Here is a 23,831-nt window from a genome sequence, read left to right as displayed (position 1 = left end):
AGGAAGCAAAGATGATAAATCAGACAAACAAATCAGATAAACCTGATTTAACAGGACTTTGCACGGTACAGAATCCTGAAAAAACTGCTTGAATGAGGAGACTGAAAAGTAAACTTAGCTTTTACTTCTGCTGTCTTCCAGCCAGCAGCTCTGAATCAATTTAGTAGCAAAAGCTAATAAAACCATATATAATGCTACTTGAGGTATGCTCTGCTGATATATTTACCTTTAGAAGACATCTAATAGTGCTATTAAGGTGATACTTCTTGTGTTTAAGCGCTTCATTGTTTCTGTCTCCTTAACATATACACAAAGAAGGAAAGCACTAAAGAAGCACGACAGTGCAAGGGCCTGATGCTGCACGCTCTGCACAGAGTGAGAGCAATTCATGGTCGGATGGAAAGACTTAGGCTGCCCTTCCAACCTCTTTACTCTGCTGAATCTAGTGCCATGCTCACAGGCAGTTCCACTGGGGAGCATCTGCACCTGCAGAACAGCTCTGGGCTCTGACCTCCTGGGAGCCATGCTGCCCTCAGCCCTGCTGACCTCCTGCCCTCAGCTCACATCTCGCGCTGTTTGTTTTGGCACAACTGCTTCCCTCCCCCGAGGCCGCATGGAAAATGAGATCAAGGAACTGATGCAAGTTAAAAATAAACAGGGATAAAAACAAACATTTACTGTGCGGTTAAGAAACAGTTGTTGCAGAGCGATGGGCAGACAGGGGCAGGCAGGCAGAGCAGCTGAAGCTGTTGGAGAAATGAATGGCATGTGGCATCGGCCCAGCGCTGGCGGCTCACATTGGGTCCTGATCTCTGGACACTCCTCAGAGAGTGGGCACCAAACAGGTGCACACTGTGTTTGCCACTGGCTCTGCTTAACCAAGCCTGGAGGGGTTTTTTTTTGCTCTAGAAGGGGTCAGAAAAAAAGGCCCCAGAAAAATAATGAGGCAGGCACCCTGCTCCCTGTGCTGTCCCTAACAAGTGATTACCTCCAATTATTTATTGCTATTTGGTGCTTCTCAAGAGGAGATGCACTTAGCAGACAAGAGACGGAAAGCAGTTCATGATTCTGAGTCTCTGCCTCCACCTCCTTAAGAAAACAGTGGGAATAAAACAAAACTGAGAGGCATATTTGCGTTTGCAGCAATGTTTGAAATTACAGTCTGTAGCAGAACTTAAGCTTTCAATATTTATTATTTTCTCATTCACAAATTAATATCTAGCACTCCCCTTGAATTGGCTTATCCATTTCAAGACAGAACAGCGAGCTGAGCTGAGAATTGCTGGCCTTAGGGCTCTGCTTTCTGAGCTGCTAACTGCTCCTGCACACCAGAAGCACCTTCAGCTCCTGTGGAAATTAATAGGTTCTGCTATAGACACACATCCTGGGCCTGCTTTTGCTTTTTAGTAAGAATTCACGAAATGGCTGTTCCAAGATAACACCAGCTGCAGTTGTTTATACTGGAAAGCTATTGCAATGTTCCAGCAAAACTGGAACCAGGAACTCTTTGCTCCAGAAAAAGAAAATCCACACATGGAATTCATTTGAAAAACCTAACCAGAGCAATACTGAGCACAGCTTGTGATGCTGGGTATGTGTTTATACTGTACTGGTCACATTAGAGACATGCATCACAATGTTGTTGAGAAACATCACAATGATGTTTCTGACCCACTTTCCTAATTCTTGCCTCTCTGAAATCTTGCACAAAACATGTTAACTAGATCTGCCAGAAGTGGCAATCCTAACCACCAACTTCAGCTGGTCAAGGTATGGTCATCTGGAGGTTACAGCCTGGCCAGCAGCATGAAACGTGCTGTTGAGGGAGTGGGAGGACACCAATTCCTTAATGGATTTCATAAATTCAAGCAGCAGTTCCCCATTTAGCCACAGTTTGGTTCTACGTACTCTTACAAATGCCCTACTAGTGCGTGTGGTTGCTGGGAAATGAGACTGCTAAGAGTGACCTGATGATTTATTTACATCAAAATAATAAGATGTGATGTTATACAATTAATACTTCAGCAGTAGCCACGAAGCAAAAGGAAAACCAGCCTCAGAGTTATTAGAATGACTCTCATTCTTAGCACCCTCTCTCCCTCATTCATCGCTCCAGGAACATAACCACAGCCTTCTCCAAAACCTTGATCAAATAAATATGCCTTTCACTAGAGTCAGTGCATCTGGACCAAGCAAGGCAGCATACTGCAGAGACTTCCAGTCTCCACAGAGCGCAGGGTGCCAGCAGTGCCTCTCTTTATCTGATCAAGAATAGCCAGCCGAAATGCCTTTGTTAAGCCAAAACCGTAGAGAGGCAGTCCCTCAGGAGCCAAGCCAGGGTTTTTTTCCAGTGACAGATATATTCCATCTTTGTCCATATTACAGGAACGTTCTTAATTGATTTCTTTGTTTACTCTTTCCCTTATTCTGCAAGGAAGAATGAAAGCCTAAACTCTGCTTTCTGTATGACAAGTGTGAAGGCATTCTTTGCAGGGTATTAATCACACAGTGATTATGTGTACTGAGACCACTTAACTCTCTATAAATTACAATTCTATTTCCACAGATTATCCAAAGACTGCTTCCTCCGAAGTCTGGACAAACAATAACACAAGAAATTAGTGAATATTCTTCTCCAGAAAGTGGAATGCACAGTCAAATGAGAGCTCACACTATGGGTGCAAAAAGTAATAAACCCAGTGGAAAAATCAGGATATACATAATTGTAGGCTATATTTTTTCTAGCAGCAAAGTTGATTTATGAGTTCCCTTCTTGTTATCTTTGCACCTATGAAATTCACTGTCTCTGCAGTTGTGCCAATGAGACCAGGGGCTGTGTTATGAAATGGACCAGGGAGACAGACAGTGAAATTTCCCAGTTGCCTTTGGCTAATGGTGAAAAACATGACAAATTAGCACAGTCCCATCATGCAGAGGCTGTGGATCCACAGTGTGCATCAGTTGGCAACCCAGACGAGAAAACTCAGGTGATACCTCCCCTGCAGGCTGTGGGTGCTGATGGTACAACACTGGAAACATGGTGCTAAAGGATGTTCAGTCCATGGGCTATCCACGACTAAAATGGGTTTCTAAGCTGAATTAGCTGGAATCTGGTTTTAAAAGGTGCCCCTCCTTGGTAACGCAGTGCAGCCAAAACAAAATCATCAGCCTCTATTGGGAGACCAAGCTGACTTTTAATTGGGCTGGCGTGGTCTTTGCTCCAACTGTCTCTGCACATAGTGATCTATTTTCAGTTAATATGGATCCTGAGAAGACATATGGCTTGGAAATTAATCCCTTGCCTAGTAATAGGAGTCAAGTATTATCTGCACTTGAAAGTTCAACTGGATTAACATATAATTATAGAAGCTATTCTGGAATAAACACTTCACAAAAGGAGTTCCATTCCCATTTTGCTTCATTTCCACTAGCTGCTTGGGGAGGAAACTCCATGTGGAAACTCGCCCTTCGTTTTGCAACGCTATTTTTATTTTCTGCCCCTTACAATAGTTTGGAGAACGTTTTTATCCTCCCTCAGATTGGATAGTCATAGCTTTATTAGCTAAAGCAGCAGCATAAACATCAGTAGACCAGCAGGGAATTGATTTCTTTACCAGCAAATCGTCCAGCACCATCAGTGGCTGCTCCAGTAGGAGCCTGTGTCAGCACACATCGGGTGGTTTGCCCTTTTAACAAAAAAAATGTGGCTTGTGGCTTTCCCCAGAGGCCCAAACCACACTGTGCTCAATGATCTCTTTCTGTGACAGTTTCAGGGATAAGCTTCCAGTGTAAAGGGAACTCTAGTTGAAGAGCTGTCTTCTACTGTAGCCATTTCTAGATATTTCTAGGGTTGGTTTATTGTTGTTTTTTTTTTTCCCCCCCACAAATGTACAACAGGTTTTTGCTCCTCAGATGAAAGCCTGTGTGAGGTCTGTTTCCTGAATGATGTTTGGTGGGTAAATCCTAACAAAGTCCTCCCTATAGAGGCAGTGGGGGAAATGATAACAAGACTGTCCCTTCAGTCAGTAGTGATCTTCATAACTGAATCATACTAAATCTGCAGTACTTTTTGAAGCTATAATCAAAATGTGTTGTAATAACCATTAAGGTAGACACTGCTTTTATCTGCTGACAAGATATAACAGCCTTCAGCTTGGGCAGTAAAAATATCAGTAGTAATCCCAGGCTGTAAATTGATGCTACAGGGATTTTGGTGATTTATGAGTTTCCATGACACTCCTGTGCCCTGTCTGCACAGCTGAGAGACACAGCTTGCATTCGGGTTAAGTTTCCAGCTATCTGAGTTGCAAAAGCAGTTTTCTAAATACTTGGTTTATTTGTTTATATTTAGTCAATACGGTTCACAACCGCATCTTATGAAGTTCACAGCATTCTTAGCTAAGAGCAAAATTGCATCCATTTTATGGGCTGTGAAATTGTGTTGTGGAGGCTACTGGCAATGAAATGCTGAGGTCAGATCTGCCTTTGCATCCACTCTCCTGTTTCTTGATTTTCAGTCAAAGAAAACTCAGGTACTCTGGCTGCCTGGGAGCTGTGATGCCTTTCAGCCAAATGTCCCATTTAGAAATTATAGAATCATAGTCATAGAATGGCTTAGGTTGTAAGAGACCTCATAGTCCAGGTTGTAAGAGATCTCATAGCCCAGTTCCATTCCCCTGCTGTGGGTAGGGCTGCCCCCCACAACTCAAGCTGCCCAAGGCCCCATCCAACCTGGCCCTGAGTGTCTCCAGAGATGGGGCACCCACCACTTCTCTGGGCAGCTGTGCCAGGGCCTTACTCTATGAGTAAAGATTCCTTCCTAACATCTAACCTAATTCTCCCCCTTTTCAGTTTGAAGACATTCCCCCTCATCCTGTCACTACCAGGTGGTGTAACAAGTAATTCCCTCTCCTGCTTTTGAGTTCTCTTCCAGTACTGAAATGACCTGGAGGCCAAGAATGCGGAGCACGGGTTTGATTAGCTATTCTTGTATTGTGCCTTTTGGATTTGCACCTTCCCAGCTGGAACAGCATTTCGCTCTATAAATTCAGACTCTCCCTTAATTCTACACTATATTTCCTTGCAGGCACATCTCTGAATGACCTGAAAAATATCACTTAAAGATCACTGCACTTCATTAAAGTAACTTTAAAAAGTGACTTTGTGCTCAATGACACTTCAAGTCCATTATGGTGAATTAAAGCTCTGGATTATTATCTGGATTAGAAGGCCTAACATGACTTAATTTAGTAAGCTAAAGCCATTTTAAATTCGTATCTTCCAACGTGTGATCATTTTCTGAACGTTTGCGTATCTAAAAGAGAAATCCAATTGAAAATAACAAAAAGTTGTTTAACCAGAAGTAGATGCCCAATTTTGTTCCATGCCGTGGCCCTTTTTCAACAGTCGTGTTCTTAGGGCAGGAAAAAGGAATATTTTAAGGGAAAAACCAAATATTTATGACCCCCACTCCAGGGGAAACTAACACAAGGAACAACAAGTGCATAGACCTTTGAAGTGGAACAACTACATAGCTGTCGCACTAGAAGCAAGATAAAGGAAAATAAACCATTCTGAAATGGGTGAGAAACAGAAACAATCTGAATGATTATTTTCTGTCTTCACAAGGCCCGGATGCCATACGCGATCACAGAACAAGACGGCCTGAGCACACTCACTACATAGGATCAACATCTCCAGCAATAGAAGGCAGCAGTGATGCTGGCTACTTGTGGCGGCCGGCCTCCTGCTTCTCATCCCCGCTGCTCCGCCGATGTCAGTATGCCACAGAAATCGGGTGGGGAGTGAGAGAGCTCAGCTATTTCACCTGGAGAAATCTCCAGAGCGGAGCGCAGATCAAGGTAAGGAGGACTTCATAGCCTAAAATACCAGAGTGCCAGAAGGCAGAACAAAGCCCAGCTCTGCTTTCTATTTCCATCCTGGATCATCACCAGGGCAGAGATCATTCACAGAACTAAGCAAGGAACGAGGCAGAGCTCAGCTCTTTGGTTATCAGCCTGCAGAAGCCTCAAGTTATATCTTGTAAGGTTTTGCTTGAGGGTGTGCAATCTAACATGCCACAAGCCTCTGGTGTTTGTGGTGATCCGTAAAGCCAATTAAAGCTTCCTGGACAAGGAGCACACCTGCTTGAGAGGACCCATCCCACATGGATGGAGGGGTCAGGGTTAGGTGCCTTTCTCTGCACAGCCCAAAGAGGTGTGCAGCCCTCTAAATAGCTGTTGTGTTGACCATCATCTCCTGCCATTACTCAACAAACAGTTACGGCTGAAATCAATCTGGAGCGAATCAGAACTTGTGAAAACACAAATAAGGGTGTAAATGCATTATACACACACACAGCCTAGATGTATCAGTGTATGCGAGTTCTACCTAAACACGAGTTTTGTGGTATTGCTTTTCAGAATTCACTGACGTGCAGTTGAATTTTCTCCTTTCTTAACAAAATAGGGCACTTGAGCACCTTTGCATTGAGCCGTGTCTATCAGAATCACAGAATGGACAGGGTTGGAAGGGACCTCAAGGATGATGAATTTCCAACCCCCTGCCACAGGCAGGGCCACCAAACACCACGTCATACCAGACCAGGGCCCCATCCAACCTGGCCTTGAACACCTCCAGCGCTGGACGGGGCATCCACAGCCTCTCTGGGCAGCTGTTCCAGCACCTCACCACTCTCATAGTAAAGAACTTCCCCCTGACATCCAACCTCAATCTCCCCGCCCTCAACTTCAAACTATTTCCCCTTGTCCTGCTGTTATCTCCCCTTTCAAAGAGTTGATTCCCCTCCTGTTCGTAGGCTCCCTTTAGGTACTGCAGGCTGCAATGAGGTCACCCCACAGCCTTCTTTTCTCCAGCCTGAACAAGCCCAGCTCCCTCAGTCTGCCTTCGTAGGGGAGGTGCTCCAGCCCCTGATCATCTCTATGGCTCTGCCCTGCACCCTCTCCAACAGCTCCCTGTCTTTCTTGTACTGGGGGCCCCAGACCTGGATGCAGTACTGCAGATGGGGCCTCACAAGAGCGGAGCAGAGGGGGACAATCACCTCAATTTTAGCTAAAATCCAGTGCTTATACTTTCATTTTCCCTTATTTGATAGAAACACTGCTGAGACCCCCTAAGCAAGCACATGCAAGACAACCAGCCTCACCAGAGTAAGGCTTTCAAACAGGTCATACAAAGTGCCTATTCTTAACTCACAATGCTTCTGCCGGAGTTAACACCCCCAAATTTCTGAAAAATGAAAGCACATCACATGCTGAACAATGGCCTTAATGTTGTCACCATAGAGATGACACTTTGCAGCCCTTATTTATATCTCCTTGATTGCACCAAACAAATGCACTCTCTTCACAGACAAATGCTTTTGGTTTCTTGGGGGTGATTTCTCTAGATGGTGTTTAAAATAATGCCTTTGTAAAGACATAAAGGTTATTTTGTAGTACAGGGAACTTTTCAAGATAAATAATACAGTAACATTTCTGACAGAAGAAAGACAACAATCAGCTAGAATAAATGCAAAGGGAATTCTTTAGTTAAAATGATCAACAGGCAGCACAGATACTCTCTTTGTCTTTGCAAAAAAGAATGAAAGAACCCATTATTTGCATGTGGCCAATGAACTTCAAAATACAGGGAAGGAAATATTTTGGCTAAACAAAACCAAAAATATTTTTCTACTGTTGGTAAACCAAAATCACTTATTTTTTACTTGAAAGCAACACAAAAAAATAACATTTTGAAACACTTTTCACAACATTTTTCTTTTGTTCCCATTATATCTGCTGGGTTTTTTGGTACAGTTTTGCTCTGCTCTTTCACCTCTAAGGAGAGCTGCCTTCTGTGCCATGCAGCCTTACTGCACTAAGTTCTCACGCTCCTATTGGGCAATATCTATAGTGAAGCAACTTCCCCTCTCAGCTGCTTATCGTACACATTCACAGTTCAGCTTAGGACCTTACTAGCAGTAAGGAAATCTACACCTCGTGTAGCTGAACGGGAGATGCATCTGCTAGTCACAAACAGGTGTGGAGTTTGGTTTGGTAGGTCTAATTGCAGTCACCTTCCACACCTGCTTCCTGATCAGCCCCAGGTTAGACCCAAAGAGTAACAATCCCCTCAGTTTGTGTTTTGCCTTTTTTTTTTCCCCTTGACTTTTAATCCAGTTAATTCTTTTTGAATTGTCCTCGCTGCCGTGACAGCTATGCCCACAAACTCAAAACCCCTTAAAACACTGATTTGATACTACCAAAAAAAAAAAACAGCAACCCACGTCCTTCTGCAGTGATCAGCCATCTCCTGAGATAGAGAGCTCTGCAGGGTAACCAAAGGCCAAATCCTTCCCAGGAGACAAATCAACCACTCTGTAACCCTCAATGGCCACAGCAGAAGAGAAGAACCGAAAACACCTTGTATTTGGAGCAAGTAGCTGCTGATTCAGCTGGCTAGATCCTTGCCTTCATCACTGTAAAGGTGCCATCGCTGCAACAGCTGGATTAAATATGCTTAATAGCTTCTAATTTCAGAAGCTGATTAAATCATTGCTCTGGCCTTGTGGTTCACCAACAGCCCTTGATGTAGCTCATGCTTTCCCAAAACAGCTATACTGCTGCATAATCAATGAATATTAAGATGTTATACTTATGACATAAACAAGAGAGTTTGACAAAGCAGACTCTGATAACAAAAGAGAATAAATGGTAGGCTTACCCCTATCCTGGGCTCACCCACAAAACACCAGCACAGACTATCTCCAAGAGCTCCTTCCCCACTGGTAGCCAGCTCTTCAATAGGTCTAGGAGGGGTGCAGCCAGGAAGCACAGCTGAATTGCCTTCACCTGTGCTCCTGTGGCTGACTCATGGCTCACCTCAGGTGATCAATCAGAGCTTCAGGCCATGACCCAGCAGTTCCCCAGTCCCCAGGCACTGGGGACTCATGCTTTTGCCCCTCACAGCAATATGAATTCAGCTGGTTTGTGGTACTTGATGCTGTGTGCTGGAGACCACGCACGTACAACTGGTGCAGATGGGGTGGATATGCCTGGAGGAGTTCTGTTCTTCAAGCTGTCCTAGGCAAGGGTAACCTAGGAGAATCAACCTCCCCAAAGCAGGAATCACCTCCCTTCTGTGCAAACAGTACAGAGCAATCAAACCTAATTAAAGTTTTCACAGTAATTTGCTGCTGCTGCTTTTACAAAAGTCTGCACACTGCTTGTGTCTTCCAGAGAAGCCCACAGAACTGCTCTGGTTTATCTCCCCTGGCATCTCTGATAAAGAAAGCTGCCACATGCTCCCCTTATCTCTCTATATGCCTCATCAGGGAAGAAAACACTGCAAAAAAATGTTACTCATAGTGACTGTGGTGATAGATGTCCCCACTGCTGCAGCCTGAAGCCCCTGAGGCAGGAAGGGAGGTCGTGTCCTCCTCTCAGCCACAGACACGCTGAAAAGCTCCAGTCCATCTCACAAATGGGATAAAGCTGTGTGCTGGAGTCTGTGCATCAGTGCCTATACAACTGTCTCTGTGCATCATATAAATCATATAGATCATATAAAGACTGCCTAGAGGGTGGGTGCTGCTGGCAAACGCACTGTGCCATGCTGCTTCTCTCCCCAAGGCAAGTGTAATGCGTGTGGCTATTTCACTCAGCAAGTGAAGTTTAAAAAATAACTTCTTATTGATGAATCATGACATACTTAGCAGCGATATCTGCTGTCCTGTCTGCCTCGTGCCTCATGATTGCAGAGGCGGTTTGTCATGCACTTTTGGTATCGCCCCTTCTCTGTTTCTGAGTTATGGCCGCTCGATGCACTTTAAAACAATCCCTTACCTTTCCAACAACTGTTCTTCTGCTTAAAATACAACAACAGACAACTGCAGGGCGACGTTTCTCTAAGTGACATTTTATTACCTCTCTAGATAACTCTTCCCAAAAATTTAAAGGTGTCAAACCGCAGCCAAGCGCACCATCTCTGCAGTCTATGCACAATATGAAAGCAAGAGATGCTTGTTATTTTCCACCATCTCTGGTTCCTTTGTCACAGCTAAATGAACCTGGTCCTACTGGAGAATAATGCCTTAAGGTTAACACTGTACATCATTTGATTCTGTTTCCCTTTTACAGAGAGGAGAGATCTGGCAGGCTGCTGAAGATCAAGCAACACACCGATACCAAAGTCCATGGTAACCACTTATTAATTATTGAAAATATGTTCTAATTGCTACTGTGTAAGGATGTTCTTCAGGAGCACCTGGAGTAGGCCAGTTATTGGCATACTTGACTATGAAGCTTAACATATCTAACATAAATTCATTGCTGGCACCCTGTGCTGCAGAATCCGTTGAGAATGCAAAGCTAATATTTTGTCATAAACCAATGAAAGTATTCCTGCATTGAAGTACAATGCATTTCAAGCAGCTAGAAGGGGTCTCAGGGGAATATTTAATCCCCTTTGAAGAGAGAGTCCTGTTTCGCAGAAGCCCATTTAGTTTCTGATGAAATTTCTCCAGTTACTTTCATTAATGCATCTTGAAAGAAGTCACAGGTTTATAAAGTGATGATCAGCAACAATCATCTTCAGCTGAGAATTTGTTACAGAAACTGTAAAGTGACAGTAGAAAAAGCCCTTATGGGACTTGCAGAGTTATTCCAGCAAAACCATGCATGTGAAAAGAGATTGCATTGTGCTAGCAATACGTAAGACTTCAAGAGGTTCACCACAGCCAAGAGCTTTGACTACTGAGGCATTCATAATGGAGTCCAAGGTTAAAGATGAAGAGGTGAGGAGGACTGAGGGCATATGGAGAAGGAGAGCTCAAGGGGTTTTGCTTCATCTCCTCTCTTTCCCCCTGGAATTTCTCACTGGAAAACAGAGTATTAACGAGTGCGAGGCAATGAACTTCAGTAGAAAACAGGAAATGCTTAACTTCCCTATAGCTGGCCTGGGAATCAGTGGGGGATGACTGAAGTACGTCTTCCCACAGCGGGTTGCCACACATGCCACCTGCTCCCGGGGCTGCCAGAGTGTGTCCTGTCCCTGCTCAGCAAAGTAATGGGCTCTGCTGGCCTCAGGTGCCAGGGCAGCTCCTCTGAGCTGATCTCAGTACCTCTGGTGGCGGCAGCACTACTGGGAACAGATGAGCCAGCTGGTCTTCGATAGCTATCATCACTCCCTACACTGCAGCATGGCTACGCTTCCCACTGCACCAGGATTACAAAACCTCCAGGAACTGGCTGCTTATTTTGGCTATTACAGCAATGTGTTGTTGAGACTCTCGTAGGCTGGTGACAAGCTGCAGCATCAAAAAGGCTACCACAAAATCTTGGATCCCATCGCTGGGCAACAGCCAGCAGCAGTCAGACAGCGCTGCAGCTTTGCTGTAAGGCACCCATAAAGCACGTGTCTTATTAAGCACTTTGAAAGCAATCCTGGTTTAACTTGATTGTTGATCAAAGAAGCAGCAGTTTGCTGCTGGGGAATGCTCTATTTGCTTTTCATCACAGGAAGGTGAATAAGTAAACAAAGACACCCAAGTTGGAACCAAATAAATTAAATGCATTCAATTAGCTAATGGAATGGATCACAAAGGGGGGCTCTTTTGGAAAATTCAATTAGCTTTTCCTGATGTGCTGGGATTCTCATTAACACTATTATTTTATTCTTTTTTAATACTCTCTGCAACATACAGGGGAATGACTTTCAACAGAGCCTTTCTCCTGCCCTTCCCATACCTTTCAGACCCAATCCTCTTCAATCTTATAATCAGTACTAATATGTGAAAAACATTTTTAAGCTAAATAACTGGCAAAGTTCATGAGTACAAGGAACATATTTCAGATTTTTCTAATGGAACAGGGTGTTCTCAGAGATCAGTTTCAGGAGTTGTTGCATGATTTAGTACCATTGCTTAGAGAAAGGCTTGACTCAGGCATGCTCACCAGTGCCTTTTTATGGAAGAATAACCGAAAAAGAAAGCTGGAAAATGTATTTTTCCTGTGCAGAGCTGCCCTCGTGGTGTTGTTCTGGATGAGCTCCTTCTGCTTTCATTAGGTAAATGAAGGGGAGCGTGGCATTTCTTGAGGTTACATACAGAGTTGCCAGGCGCACCTCCTTCATGGTGCCGCAGTGGTGCTCTGTGTGGGGCTGCAGCCTTCCCATCCCCTTGCACTGTCCTCACCACAACTCCGTAGAACCTCAGGTCAGGAAACGCAGTGCGTGATCAGAAATGGCTATAAAACCCCACCTGGTCCTTCCTGAAGAGACAAAAGAAGAAGGGCCGAAATTTCCTGTGAGTACAGTTGTATTCAGCACATGTGTTTTCAGAAGGAGCTCCTTCCTCTTTGCAAGCGTGCCTGAGCTCACACCAAGCACGTGGTGACAGGTCTCAAATGCCCCCTGGTTGAGCTGAGGAGATACTGGAGGAAGGATGGAGAGGAACTCCTATGCCCCATGGAAAACCCAAAGCCTGCATTAAAGATGGCTCAACAGCAGGAAGCAGATATCCTGGGCAGGGTTGAGAAAGAGCAAGCTGGGGACAAAAAGGCACTTGGGCAGAAAGCATTTCTTTCCCAGGCAAACAAAATAGCCAGGTACAGATGGAGCTCCAATACCTTGATGGTCACGTGCTTAAACTCAAGTGCTTTGCTGGATGAGATCTGGCATGCCTTTATGTAAGGGAATTATTTTTATCTAGCCTAATAGAGGCTTGAATATTTTGAGAACTCATAGATCTCATTGCTATGGAAACTAACTCTGTATCTTGAGGTCAATCTTGCTATCTCCAACTTGCAGAGTCTGCATCAAATCTTATAAAAAAAAAAAGAAAGAAAGAAAGAGAGAAAAAGAACAAGTCTGGCCTGGCTGTGTGTGCAGTTTCAGCCCCACTCCTCGCTGCCCTTGTCTCACTTCTGTAGCCAAAGGCAGCCTTTACAGGGCAGAGAGGTTACAATACTGGCAGTTCAGTGCCAACTGGAAGTTTGGGAACTGATGCTGTTAGCACAGACAATCAATGCAGAAGATCAAGCATGCAAACTGGGCTCACCCAGGGACAAGCATCCCCACGGGGAAGGCTTGCCTCATACAGATGGGCACTCCTTTGTTGAGTGACCAAGCTGGAATGCTCACTGATGCTCCAAAATGCCAAACAACCCTTTCCCAACCCATAGATTTACAGCAGGAGCATTTGCTTGTCTTTTTTTTATGGTGAAAACTGCATGAATGAATGGAATTGCTGCCATGGGACCGATTCAGCTGGTGCCATCTCACAGAAACAGATTGGCTCCATCTTGTGTCGGGACATCTGCCACATTGCAAAATTTGGGCTTTTCCCTCTCCCATCCGACTTTTCTCCTGCACCACTTCAGTTACCCTCTTTTTACAGTTTACCAGACTTAGAATTGTTTCAACTGTAAAGTTCTACTGTAAAAAAAAAAAAAAAAGATTCAGGTTTAGGCAAAAAATAGTAAATTTTATTTTATATGAGGTGTTTTTTCCCCTCTTTCTGCCAAAAAAAAAAAAAAAGCAGTGCTTGTCAATAAAAATGAGATGTTTTCTTCCCAAATGCTAATGCCCACTTGGTACATTGGTTTCTATGTTAATGCACTCGTTACACTTCAGCACTTGATAAACGTGCTTTATCCAGGTGGCCTCAGCATCTGCAGCTAGAGGAGGAGCTCTGTTCACCTTCTTCTTTGCTATTTTTAGGTTTGTGTAATGTTGACTTTCACCCTCTGCAGAACAAGGCTAATTAATCTCCCACCTATGCTCAAAGTTGCTTTTTTGTTGGGTTTTTTTTTTGTCTTTTGATTTTCTGAAAAGTAAATCCATATTCCTACTGAACAGTTGCAGAATGTTTTTCTGCATTTTCCCCTCAGCATGGGTAAAACCAATATCTCACTCTGCTCCCTTTTTATCCAAACCAAGCATTAGATAGGCAAGCACTCCGACTTTTGGAGAATCAGGGTCACGCGATGGTGGAAAATTAGAAGGAAGCATTTTTTAAAGGTTGAAGGGAATTCAGCTTTAACAGGAAAGGAAAATCCCACAAGTTTAATTCTTGTAATGGATGGCAGTGACACACGCTCTGCTTTCTGGGATGAGTATCATTCCATAAAGGAATGCAACACGAACCAGTAGTTAAGCTAGGACAGATGTTGCTGGAAATATCTGAAAGATGTTTACTTTATATTATTAGTGATCAAATATGCAGCGTTCTTGGGTAAGTCATCCTCATGACTTCCCACAAGACATAATATTTTCCTCGTTGGAAAAAGCAAATAACTAAATTGTAGGCAGCTTTTAGTAACCCAGACATTTTGGCCTGGTGACGTAGCTGCTGAGGTATCCACCAGCATCCCCAGCCCAACTGCTGCCCCCGCCTTGCTCCCCTTTTTCCCTTTGCACATCAGAATGATTCCCTCATTTCCAGCCCAGCACTGCTACTTTTCCCAATACCTTCACAAAGAGGAACGGCCACCCTCAACTGTCTGGAGCAAATTGTGCCTTCCTCCTGTGGATGCCCCTCAAAAATAACCTACTTCCACTTGCCACTTGCTCAGTGAGTCACTCTGAGCTTGATTAAGATGCAAAAAATATATATTTTTTCTTCTGATCGGGGTGTGCAATTGGCACATATGGGATTTCCCCTCACACAGATTACAAAGCTTTCAGCTACTACAGTAGAACTGCTGCAGTCTTCCCCGAGGACACACTTGTAGATAGCAAAAAATAAAACAAAAATAAAATAAAATCACTGCAGTTAATATGTTCCTGTAACGTTAAAGCTGATTTAAGACTGCCAACACTCTGAGTTGCATTAGTATAATCCCCTTTAACTAATCAGGTGTGAGCTGTATGTGGAACGTACCCAAGCCCTCTATTATAGGGGGAAAAAAAAAGACTCAGCAGCAAAGAGTGAGGTGTGAACCCTTCCTTCTCTTCACCCCCCCTCTCCTTGCTGAGCCTGCCACCCTTTCATGATGGAGGCTGAGCAGTTTTTCAGCTCCCACAAACCCTGCTCTTTTTTGGTCCCCGACCCATTGCTCACATCACTGGAGCTGCTGGGTTGGTGTGGTAGCTATTTATAACTGACCAAGTGGCATTTTCTGATTCCATCACCCCACTGGTGATGGAAATGGATCAGAAGAAGCAAACTGGCTGGGCTGTGGCTGTCATGCACTGGCCAAACAGCCAGCCTCCCCCAGACCCACGCCTTGAATGTCCATGTCCTAAATCTCCTGCTTTTATACCCCTTGCAGCGTACTTCCCTAACTTCAGGTCTTTTCTATATCTAAAATATGCTTGCTGCAGTATGGCCATAGATTACTTTTCTCATCAGCCTGGGGGCACAGGAAGTGATACAGCTCTTACTGCAATCCCATTGACTCCAGGGGAATTGCTTCCACTAGAGCAAGCAAAATCAGAATGAATAAACGTCCTGTTCCTCCATTATTAACAGAGTTGTGCCATGAAGCCCACTGGAGCAATTAGATAGATAGCAATTAGATAGCTGATGACTGACTGAGCCTCTGCCGTGCTGTCCCTGGGCATGTGGCAGGTTAAACTACATGTCTGGATACCAAGAGAGGACAAACTAATCCTCAGTGTGTATTTTGCATCTCCCAGCCCACCAGCACATCAGGCAGAGACTGCTCACTCCATCTAGCAGCAGAGCAGCCTTGTGTTCAGCAGTGCAGGGCATCCTCCTCCTTATCCCAGAGCCTGCCAAGAGCCAGAACTGCTCTGGCAGAGCAGAGGAGGGGCACTGGCAGAAAAACATTCTGCTCTTTGCTTTTACAATCCGTTTGGAAACAGCTGGTAATTTCATTTTCTCTGTCTCTTCCCATTGGGAATTTATTTTTTCTAACTCCTCCTGTTGAGAAGCAAAGTGCTCAAGCACTCGCAGGAGGTCCTTTCTCCCTCACTTGAGAGATGTGAAAACCCTGAGTCCCATAAACATGACTTGGCCTTGGACACAGATTTGATGGAGCCAGAAACAGCTCTCAACTCCAGAGTGCCATGTGAATACATGAGCCACAAGACCATCCCACTTCTTCATCACTGGTTCACATTTAATTTAGATGCAAACACAAAAAGGCTGCAAAACAAAGCAACACCACCACCCAAAGCCTCAGGCCCAGATCCACCATGAGTCAGACACACAAAGCTGCTCCCAAACTGCACCCAGCCATCACACAAGTGCAGTAGGAAGTGCTGGCAAGCTGCTTCCCTGTGCAGAGGCCGCTCACACCTTGAAGATGCTGCCCAAAGGGGGCTGGGGTTATGCTGGAAAAGCAAGGGGAAGGATCTCCCAAAGCCAGACGCATTCTGCACTTCCAGATTCTCTCTCAGTCAGGACCAAGAACCACCCCAAGCCCTGACCCAAGTCACAAATGCCACAGGCATTACTGGGCTCATCCACTCTTCTGTATCCCACTGTCTGGATTAATGCAATTGCCCATTTCATTTTTTCATTCCAGAAGTTACTGGTGTCAGCCTTTCTCGTTCCAGTGTAAATGCATCTTTCTTGCTCACGTCCTTTTAGACGAAAAGGAATAATTAATATCCCAGTAATTACCATCTCACAGTGCTTTGTAATGGATAGGCCATTTACTTTCTGAGCAGCTTTAATCTCCATGGATGCACCCACCACTAACAGTAAGACTTGGGTGGTATCCTTTGAGTCTTGCCTTGGAACTCAGTTACATCTCTCAGAGTGAGCAGCAGCAAAATGGTTCACAATGCAGCTGTCTTCAGAGAGGAATGTGGCAGTTCCAGCTCCTGTCGTACCTTGCTGTATTGCTCCCAAAGGTGTAGTTAGTTTTCCTACCTCCTATTGCCAGCTGCATGAAAAATCATATTTTGGGCAATTTCCTTATGTACAAGACATAGGTTTTTGCTTTAAATGACAAGCAAAAAAAAACCAAACCAAAACAACAAAAAAACCCTCATCTGTGCCTTCTGCCAATACATTCTTATTAAGGAACTTCCACATTTCTCCACAACGGGGTTTTCTCTCCCCTTCTCTCTCCCTGCCTCCAATTCAGAAATGTCAGGAATTAGAAGTGCTGACGTTGTTCTTGCTGCAGGGCTACAGGGAAGAGAGGCTTTGCTATTAGCAGAAACGTGACCTGCAGATTTCTTAGCCTTCAGCTGAAGGAAATAGGATGTTGCCTCTTGCACAAAGGGGTTTCACAAAGGACTCACATAACCTGTTCTCTGCCACTGCTGGTTAATAGCATGAGTTGAAGCTGCAAGCAAACAGTAAGGATCTTGCTGTTGGCCTGACTGAACGTTTTTTTACTTCTTTCAAAGAAATGTGAAGGAAATATTGCAGCTCGGTTTTCTCCCTTTTCTCAGTAGCTCCCAACTTCAGGCTCCCCTGTAGCAAAACAGCAGGAGCTGAGATCTAATCTCTGCAGCAGCTGACTTACGCAGGATACAACAAATCTTCTTGCAGATTTGCAGAAGGGAATAAAGAATGACAGCCAGCTCAGTCCGTTTGTTCCCACTGCAGCCTTCACTCTTGTAAAAAGCAGCTCAATTTCATATAATCACAACAGCAAGCCGCTATAACAGAATACATTAAAAACACATTGGTGCAGTAAAAGAATGCCGTTTCACCAAAGGTCATCCTTTCAGTGCAGAGGAGGCTGCCAGTCACAGCAAAATGCCAGTATGTCATATTGCAAAGCATCGACTCGCCCATTCCCTAACTGCCTCAGCTGCAAAAAATGAGACTAGCAGTATTTACCTACCTCCTCAGATGCTGAAATAGTCAGTCATAAATTAAAAATACATGCTACTGAATATTTTAGAAGAGGCACGTGAAAAGTAAGACATATAGCTCCACAGAGTGGATTGTATGTGAGAAATGCATTGCTAGGAGTGTACACAAAACAAAGCAACCAATAATCTTGGAAAAAATCCCAATAACTATGCTGACAATATTTCATTGGTTTTAGCATAATTGCATATAATATTCCACAGCATTTATTTAGGACAAGGAGACCCGGCACTAAACTTCAAAGCATTTAACACAAACTAACATTTCTTCAGTTTCAGGAAGGCTCCCCTCCCTTTCCAACTGCCCACAGCACAGCACTGTTTCTCTGTGAGCGTAAAGATGTGTCCATGGATGGACATCTCTTTTGCATTCCCATCCACAGCTCCAAAGCACTATTTCCTATCAGATTGCCCTGCTTTCTGCAAAGCTTCCAGCACCAATGGAAGGTGATGCTTATGCTACAAGAAAATTCACTTTTAACCTGGGGGTAAATTCGTGGCATTATGTAATTGGAAACCTGTTACTGAAGAGCTCCTTGCCCATTTACCTCTTAGGCAGTTAGTAAATGAAGGAAGAGAGTAAAGCTGATTGCACTGACTACATTTTTGCCTTTTTAAGCTGTCATTTGAGCAAAAAGATGTGTACTCACCAGTCCAGGTAGTTGAGGAGAAAAACAGTCTGGCTTATGATATTCATTCTTCCCTTTTTCTCTTCTTATCCTGAGTGATATTTGAAAAGCAGCCCAGGTGTCTGCATGGCAAGCATTAGAGGCTGCTGCAACTGTCACTGTAGCTCCTTTTTAAGGAACTACTTGTTGGTGATTTAAATCTTTTCCAATACACCGTTTCTTTAAAATGGCTGCTGGTGGGTGGGCAGCCTCCATTTCTAAAAGATTCAATGATAACTGATTGTTTTTCATCTCAGAATTGGGAAACAGCGACTTACATTGCTTTCCCTTTCCTAAAAAGAAAATCAGTGGAAGGGTTTTGTTAGACATCACACCTTGCAACTCTGGACAAAAGACTTGAAATTTCTCAAGCTTGCCATTATGGTGCAGTTGTACCTCATCAGCTTCCACCTGACCAAGTGCTACAGCTTGAGGCAAGCAGGTCGTTATCCTCAGGAGAAATCTGTAAGAATTTGTCATATAAATGCAGCGAATATCCTCTGGCATTGCATGTGCGCCACGTTCTTTGAACAGCTAAAGGGCAGGCCAGGCCTCACAATGAGAAGATATAGAAAATGTGTGAAGTGAGAGAGGGTGGCAGTGAAGTTGGGAAAAGATGAGAATAGGAGGGCCTCAAAACAAAAGCAGGAGCAGAGCATGGGGGAAAAGGCTGTAAGCCAGGAGGAGATAAAGCTGAAGGTGGAGAGGTAGAGATGGGAACTGAAAAAGTCCTCCTTTAATCAGTCCTTTCCCAAACACATTTTGGTTCAGAACCTAACAATCAACAGACAGTTCTTGAGCCTCAACTTCTCACTGCTGGCAAACAGCTTTAAAACCCGATGGGGAAAAAGCAAGTTTTCTTATTCCCCTCAATCCCTGAACATAACTATAACGTCACCTTCTGCAACCTTACTGCTATTTAACTTTTTTCAATGTCATAAAACATCTCTACCGCAGCAGCATTAAAAGAGGACGGTATTTGTCTCATCTCTTAGCCCAGCTGTGGTAGGAAGGCAAATAATCAACCAGGAGTTGACGACCTGTAGCCTGTAGGACTTGGTCAGGTGGAAGCTGATGAGGTACAACTGCACCATAATGGCAAGCTTGAGAAATTTCAAGTCTTTTGTCCAGAGTTGCAGGGTGTGATGTCTAACAAAACCCTTTCACTGATTTTCTTTTTAGGAAGGGGAAAGAAATTACAGAATAAATAGTATGCAGATATGAATTTCTCATCCCGTTATAGGTTTATATGCATACATTTATCTTCAGCATCAATCAAGGCCCAAACCATGCAACATACACAGAAAGTTATAACAAATACCCTCCTACTCAAGGCAAGTTTAGAGGGATTTTGCTCCAAATGGCAAAATACTTGAACAAAAGCACTGATGATAACTACTACCAGTGTGAGCTTTGAAATGGCTTATGACACAGCCAGATTGGTTCAGTAAGAAAACAGGTTTGGGGCTGGTTAGTAGAGATTTTTTTGCTGGTTTTATGCTTAAGGATAGACAGATGGATAAGGATTTTATTATAGGTATTGGCAAGTCAGTGCTGCTGAAGGGCTGACACACGAAGCACTGACTCAAAGTTGGAATACCAGATTTTCATCAACACTAAATTTAAGCAGCGTTCCTGAAACTGTAGCCTGGATGCGCCGCCACAGTTTGCACACCACCTACCTCAAAAGAAGGATAACCACAAAGATTAGGAATTACTGTGTCTTAAGGATTAGCAAGGAACGTTCATCACAAAGGAAAAGCCAGACCTCTTGAGAAGCCCTGTGTGCAAACATGAACGCTAGGTTCTGCTCAAGAGCGCTTTGCAAGGAGCACATCTCACATCATCCATCAAAAAAATTCCTGATTTTCTAACTCCACACTGAAAACTGTTGGCTTGGAAGTCCTGACCCAAAACAGTCCAGCTGGAAATGAGTCATCTCCACATGTGGGTGACACTCATCTTTGTTTCCTCATTTGTAGTATAGGCAGACACTTCATTCCCGAAAGATCTTGTCTCAGCAGTTTCCCTTTTGAGACAGTACAGTAAGGGAAAGAGCTAAGTAATCTATTTGTGGCTGTCAAACAGTACACTCGAAACTGTATATGCATGGGCAGGTGCCTGAGAGAGCTGCTCAGCTGTGCAATTTTAGTTATGCCGGGATGAGCAGGGGGAGAAAATGCCATGGAGAGGGCAGAGCTAGCAAAGAAAGGCTTCTGGTCAGTGAGAGAATAACTCGATCAGTGTGCGCCTGTGCAGAACGACATCTCGTTGCTAACACAAACCATTTTTTACCATTAATACCACTTCATCTTCAGTAATTAAGCATCTCCTTTCATTGAAACAGGAGTTCCTTCTACACGTGGCCCCTACCTCTCTACCTGCATGGAACCAACAGAGAGATCAGTGGGAGGGCTTAGAAAAACAAGCAGCAAGCAGCTGCAAAGAAGGTTCATACTTTCCTGACTATTCCAGGCTTTTGGTCAGGAGGCATCAGGAACAAGGCAGGTTTGGAAGCTCCTTGTGGCGTGTGCTCAGCTCACAGTGCAGCTCTCCACACTCAGCAGTGCAGCTGGAAGCCATCAGCAACCCAGCTTGGGCTCGTGACATCACTGCTGCACAGAATGCATTTTTCACATACTGAGGGAGCAGGGATGTGTCCTGCCAGCCAGGGATGTTCGCTGTGTAGGCTGAGCACACTGCAACCCCTCTTCGGTTTGCTGAAGGGGCTGAGGCAGCTGCCTGTAAATTGTGCTTATCAGTGCTGTCAGCTGCTTTACAAAACGTGCAGAAATCAGACAAAGGCTGGGTGAGGAAGGCACAGATTTAGCTGGGAGCCTTGGGAGCGATGCTGCGCTGCACATCACAGCACCCAGGCTCATGGAAGATGTCTTAGTCTCAACTTGGACAGAGCTCTTTTCTTCATAGTGCCTGGGATGATGCTGTGTTTTGGTTTTAGGAGGAAAAAATGCTGATAACACAGCTATGCTTTCAGTTGTAGCAGTGCAGTGCTGTGTGGAGCCAAGGATGTTTTGCTTTTCTCAGTTTCTTTTGCTGTTCTACCAAGGGGAGGGGGAGGCAAGGAGCTGGTAGGGGACAGAATCAGGACAGCTGAGACATATTCCATACCATATGACATCATACAAAAGGCGAGCTCTGGAAATGGGGGGAGTTCTCTCTTCCTTCTGTTGCACAGGGTCTGGCTGGGGATCCGTCAGCAGGCAGTGAGAATTGGCTGTGCAACTTGCTGTATACAATCATATGTACATTTCTATAGCCATAACTAGTATCCTTTTCTTTCTTCTGTATCACAGTAAATAGTTTTACGTCAACTCAGGAGATCTATTTCTTTTTTTTTTTTTTAATTAATTCTCTCCCCCATCCCATGGGGAAGGAGGGAGTAAACGATTGTATGGTGCTGAGCCACCCGCTGGGTTAAACCACAACAGCCATTTATCAAATTAATCAGCCCAGGACTCTGCCCTGCAGCCTAATGGAAGGCCTGCCGAGAGCCAGGCTGAGCAGCCAGTCCCTCACCTCATCATACCTGCGGGAAAGAGGCATTGCAGTTGTTGAGAATTTTACAGTGCACTTTACAATCCCCAGGCAGACAGAGATGGACAAAGAGCACAAATGCAGCGAGCTGAAGGACCAGCTCACCATATCGCTCTCATGCCTCGTCTGCAGTTGATTGCCTGTGCCTGAGAGCACTGTGCAGCTGAATCAAGAGAGGGGCTGCATTTGGGGCTCGGAGAAGGGTAACAAACTGGAGCAGCCTTACAACAGAGCATGTTGCTGGTAGCCCACAGCAAACAGAAAGAAGCCGTGTGTTAACGGAGGCTGTGGTTGTCCACCCAGACCTTCTAAGAGCTGACACAGCAAAGTCCCATCTTTTGATTTCAGATACCACGAGGTCAAGCCTCGCTCACGACCTCTGAAGGGAAAAATACAGAGACCTGATCTCAAAAATAAATACAAGGGCTCTAAAGTTCAAGTGAAATCCTTATTTCTGCAGATATTTTAGCTGTTTGCATCTGCCTACTGCACCTGTAAGAGCAAAGCAGAGAAGATATCTGCTCGTGCAGATTTGCATTAAGATATCAGAAACAAAAAGATCATACTCAGCAGTTCCAATAGAGAACATACTTGATTTTATACAACTGCCTTTCTAGAAGCAAGTCTTAGTCAATAGTATGCAGTTTATGATACTGGTAAGAGCATGCCGTGTAAAAGTGTAGGAAGAAATATGATTTCTAGTGCACTCTAGCACAGAGCAGTTGCAATGCTGTCTGCACTTCTACTTTGCAGAAGTCACATGGGAGTCAGCTGCTCAGCAAAGCAGCCAGGTCCTTTGGGTCTGAGCGACCTCTGATACCCTCCTGCCTTCGGAGTTAGGCTATCAACATGCTTTCAGTTTTAAGGCTTCAAAGTTCAGACGTGCAGCTAGTAACACTTACAGGCAGTTACTAATTGTTTTTGCATTGCACCAAGAAGCCCTGGGTGCCAGCAAGAGTGAAAGACAGCGGGCATCTAGTTCTGTTGCTGGTTTAAAGGCAACTTTTTAATATCTGCCAGGTAACTTGGGCAAAGGAAGCGAGGTGATTAGTAAATTACAGAAACTTCAGATTCGCTATGCTTAAAGTGAAATAACACACTGCAATAACACAAAGACTCCGTTGTTTACCCAGTTGTGATAGCTGGGGTCTGAGATTTAAGGCTTTGGATGCAGCCACATCCACTTGGGCATCATTTGACCTTGTTCCTAGCAGCCACTGCTCAGGGCTTGTGTGCTTCCTCGAGCTGTCCCTTCTTGTTAGGTGTTTTTCCAGCTGACCCCATCTGAAGGAGCTGAGCGGCTGCATGGAGAAATATCGGAGCTGACAAACAACAGCTGTAGCTCCAAAAGAAGTCAGAAGGCCTTTTACATGGTGTTCCCCCCCACACACACCTCTCTGGGCAACAACCCTGCTAAAGAGTCTGTCCCCTTCCTTCTTACAGCCCCCCTTTAGGTTCTGAAAGGCCCCTCTCGGGTCTCCCAGAAGCCTTCTCCAGGCTGAGCAGCCTCAGCTCTCTCAGCCTGTCCTCATAGGAGAGATCCACAAGGTCAACACCAAATGCGTGTTGCTGTGTCACAGCCAGCCGTCACCTTACTTGTCCTTCAGGCCGCAGCATCCCTGTGCTGTCTCTCTAGCAGCCACCTTTACAAGAGCCGCTTCTTGATCTCAAGCAGCCCAAAGAAATCATCCAAACGCCTCTGTTCTGAGACATGGCTTATATCAACTACCCCCAAGGCACCCTGTCCCCGTGGGGATGCTCTGCCCTCAGCTCCCCAGCAGCTGGCCCACATCAGCTCCTGGAGAACAG

At 44.6% G+C, this 23,831-nt stretch overlaps 1 protein-coding gene across 1 annotated transcript in view; it reads left to right on the top strand.

Moving 5' to 3' along the window:
* Positions 1-23,831, top strand: part of CUNH4orf45 (chromosome unknown C4orf45 homolog) — a 29,598-nt gene that overhangs the window by 2,462 nt on the left and 3,305 nt on the right. Inside the window, exons 2-3 of the mRNA XM_042870510.1 lie at positions 5,629-5,861; positions 10,140-10,198. Coding sequence (XP_042726444.1) covers positions 5,629-5,861; positions 10,140-10,198 — 292 coding nt within the window. The remainder of the gene's footprint in view (positions 1-5,628; positions 5,862-10,139; positions 10,199-23,831) is intronic.

This window comes from Lagopus leucura, unplaced genomic scaffold (genome assembly GCF_019238085.1).
Source record: "Lagopus leucura isolate 7727_CA_CO unplaced genomic scaffold, USGS_WTPT01 Super-Scaffold_100004, whole genome shotgun sequence".
In the NCBI taxonomy this organism is placed as follows: Eukaryota; Metazoa; Chordata; class Aves; order Galliformes; family Phasianidae; genus Lagopus; species Lagopus leucura.
Note: the sequence above shows the minus strand (reverse complement) of the source record. Positions and strands in the feature narration are given on the sequence as shown.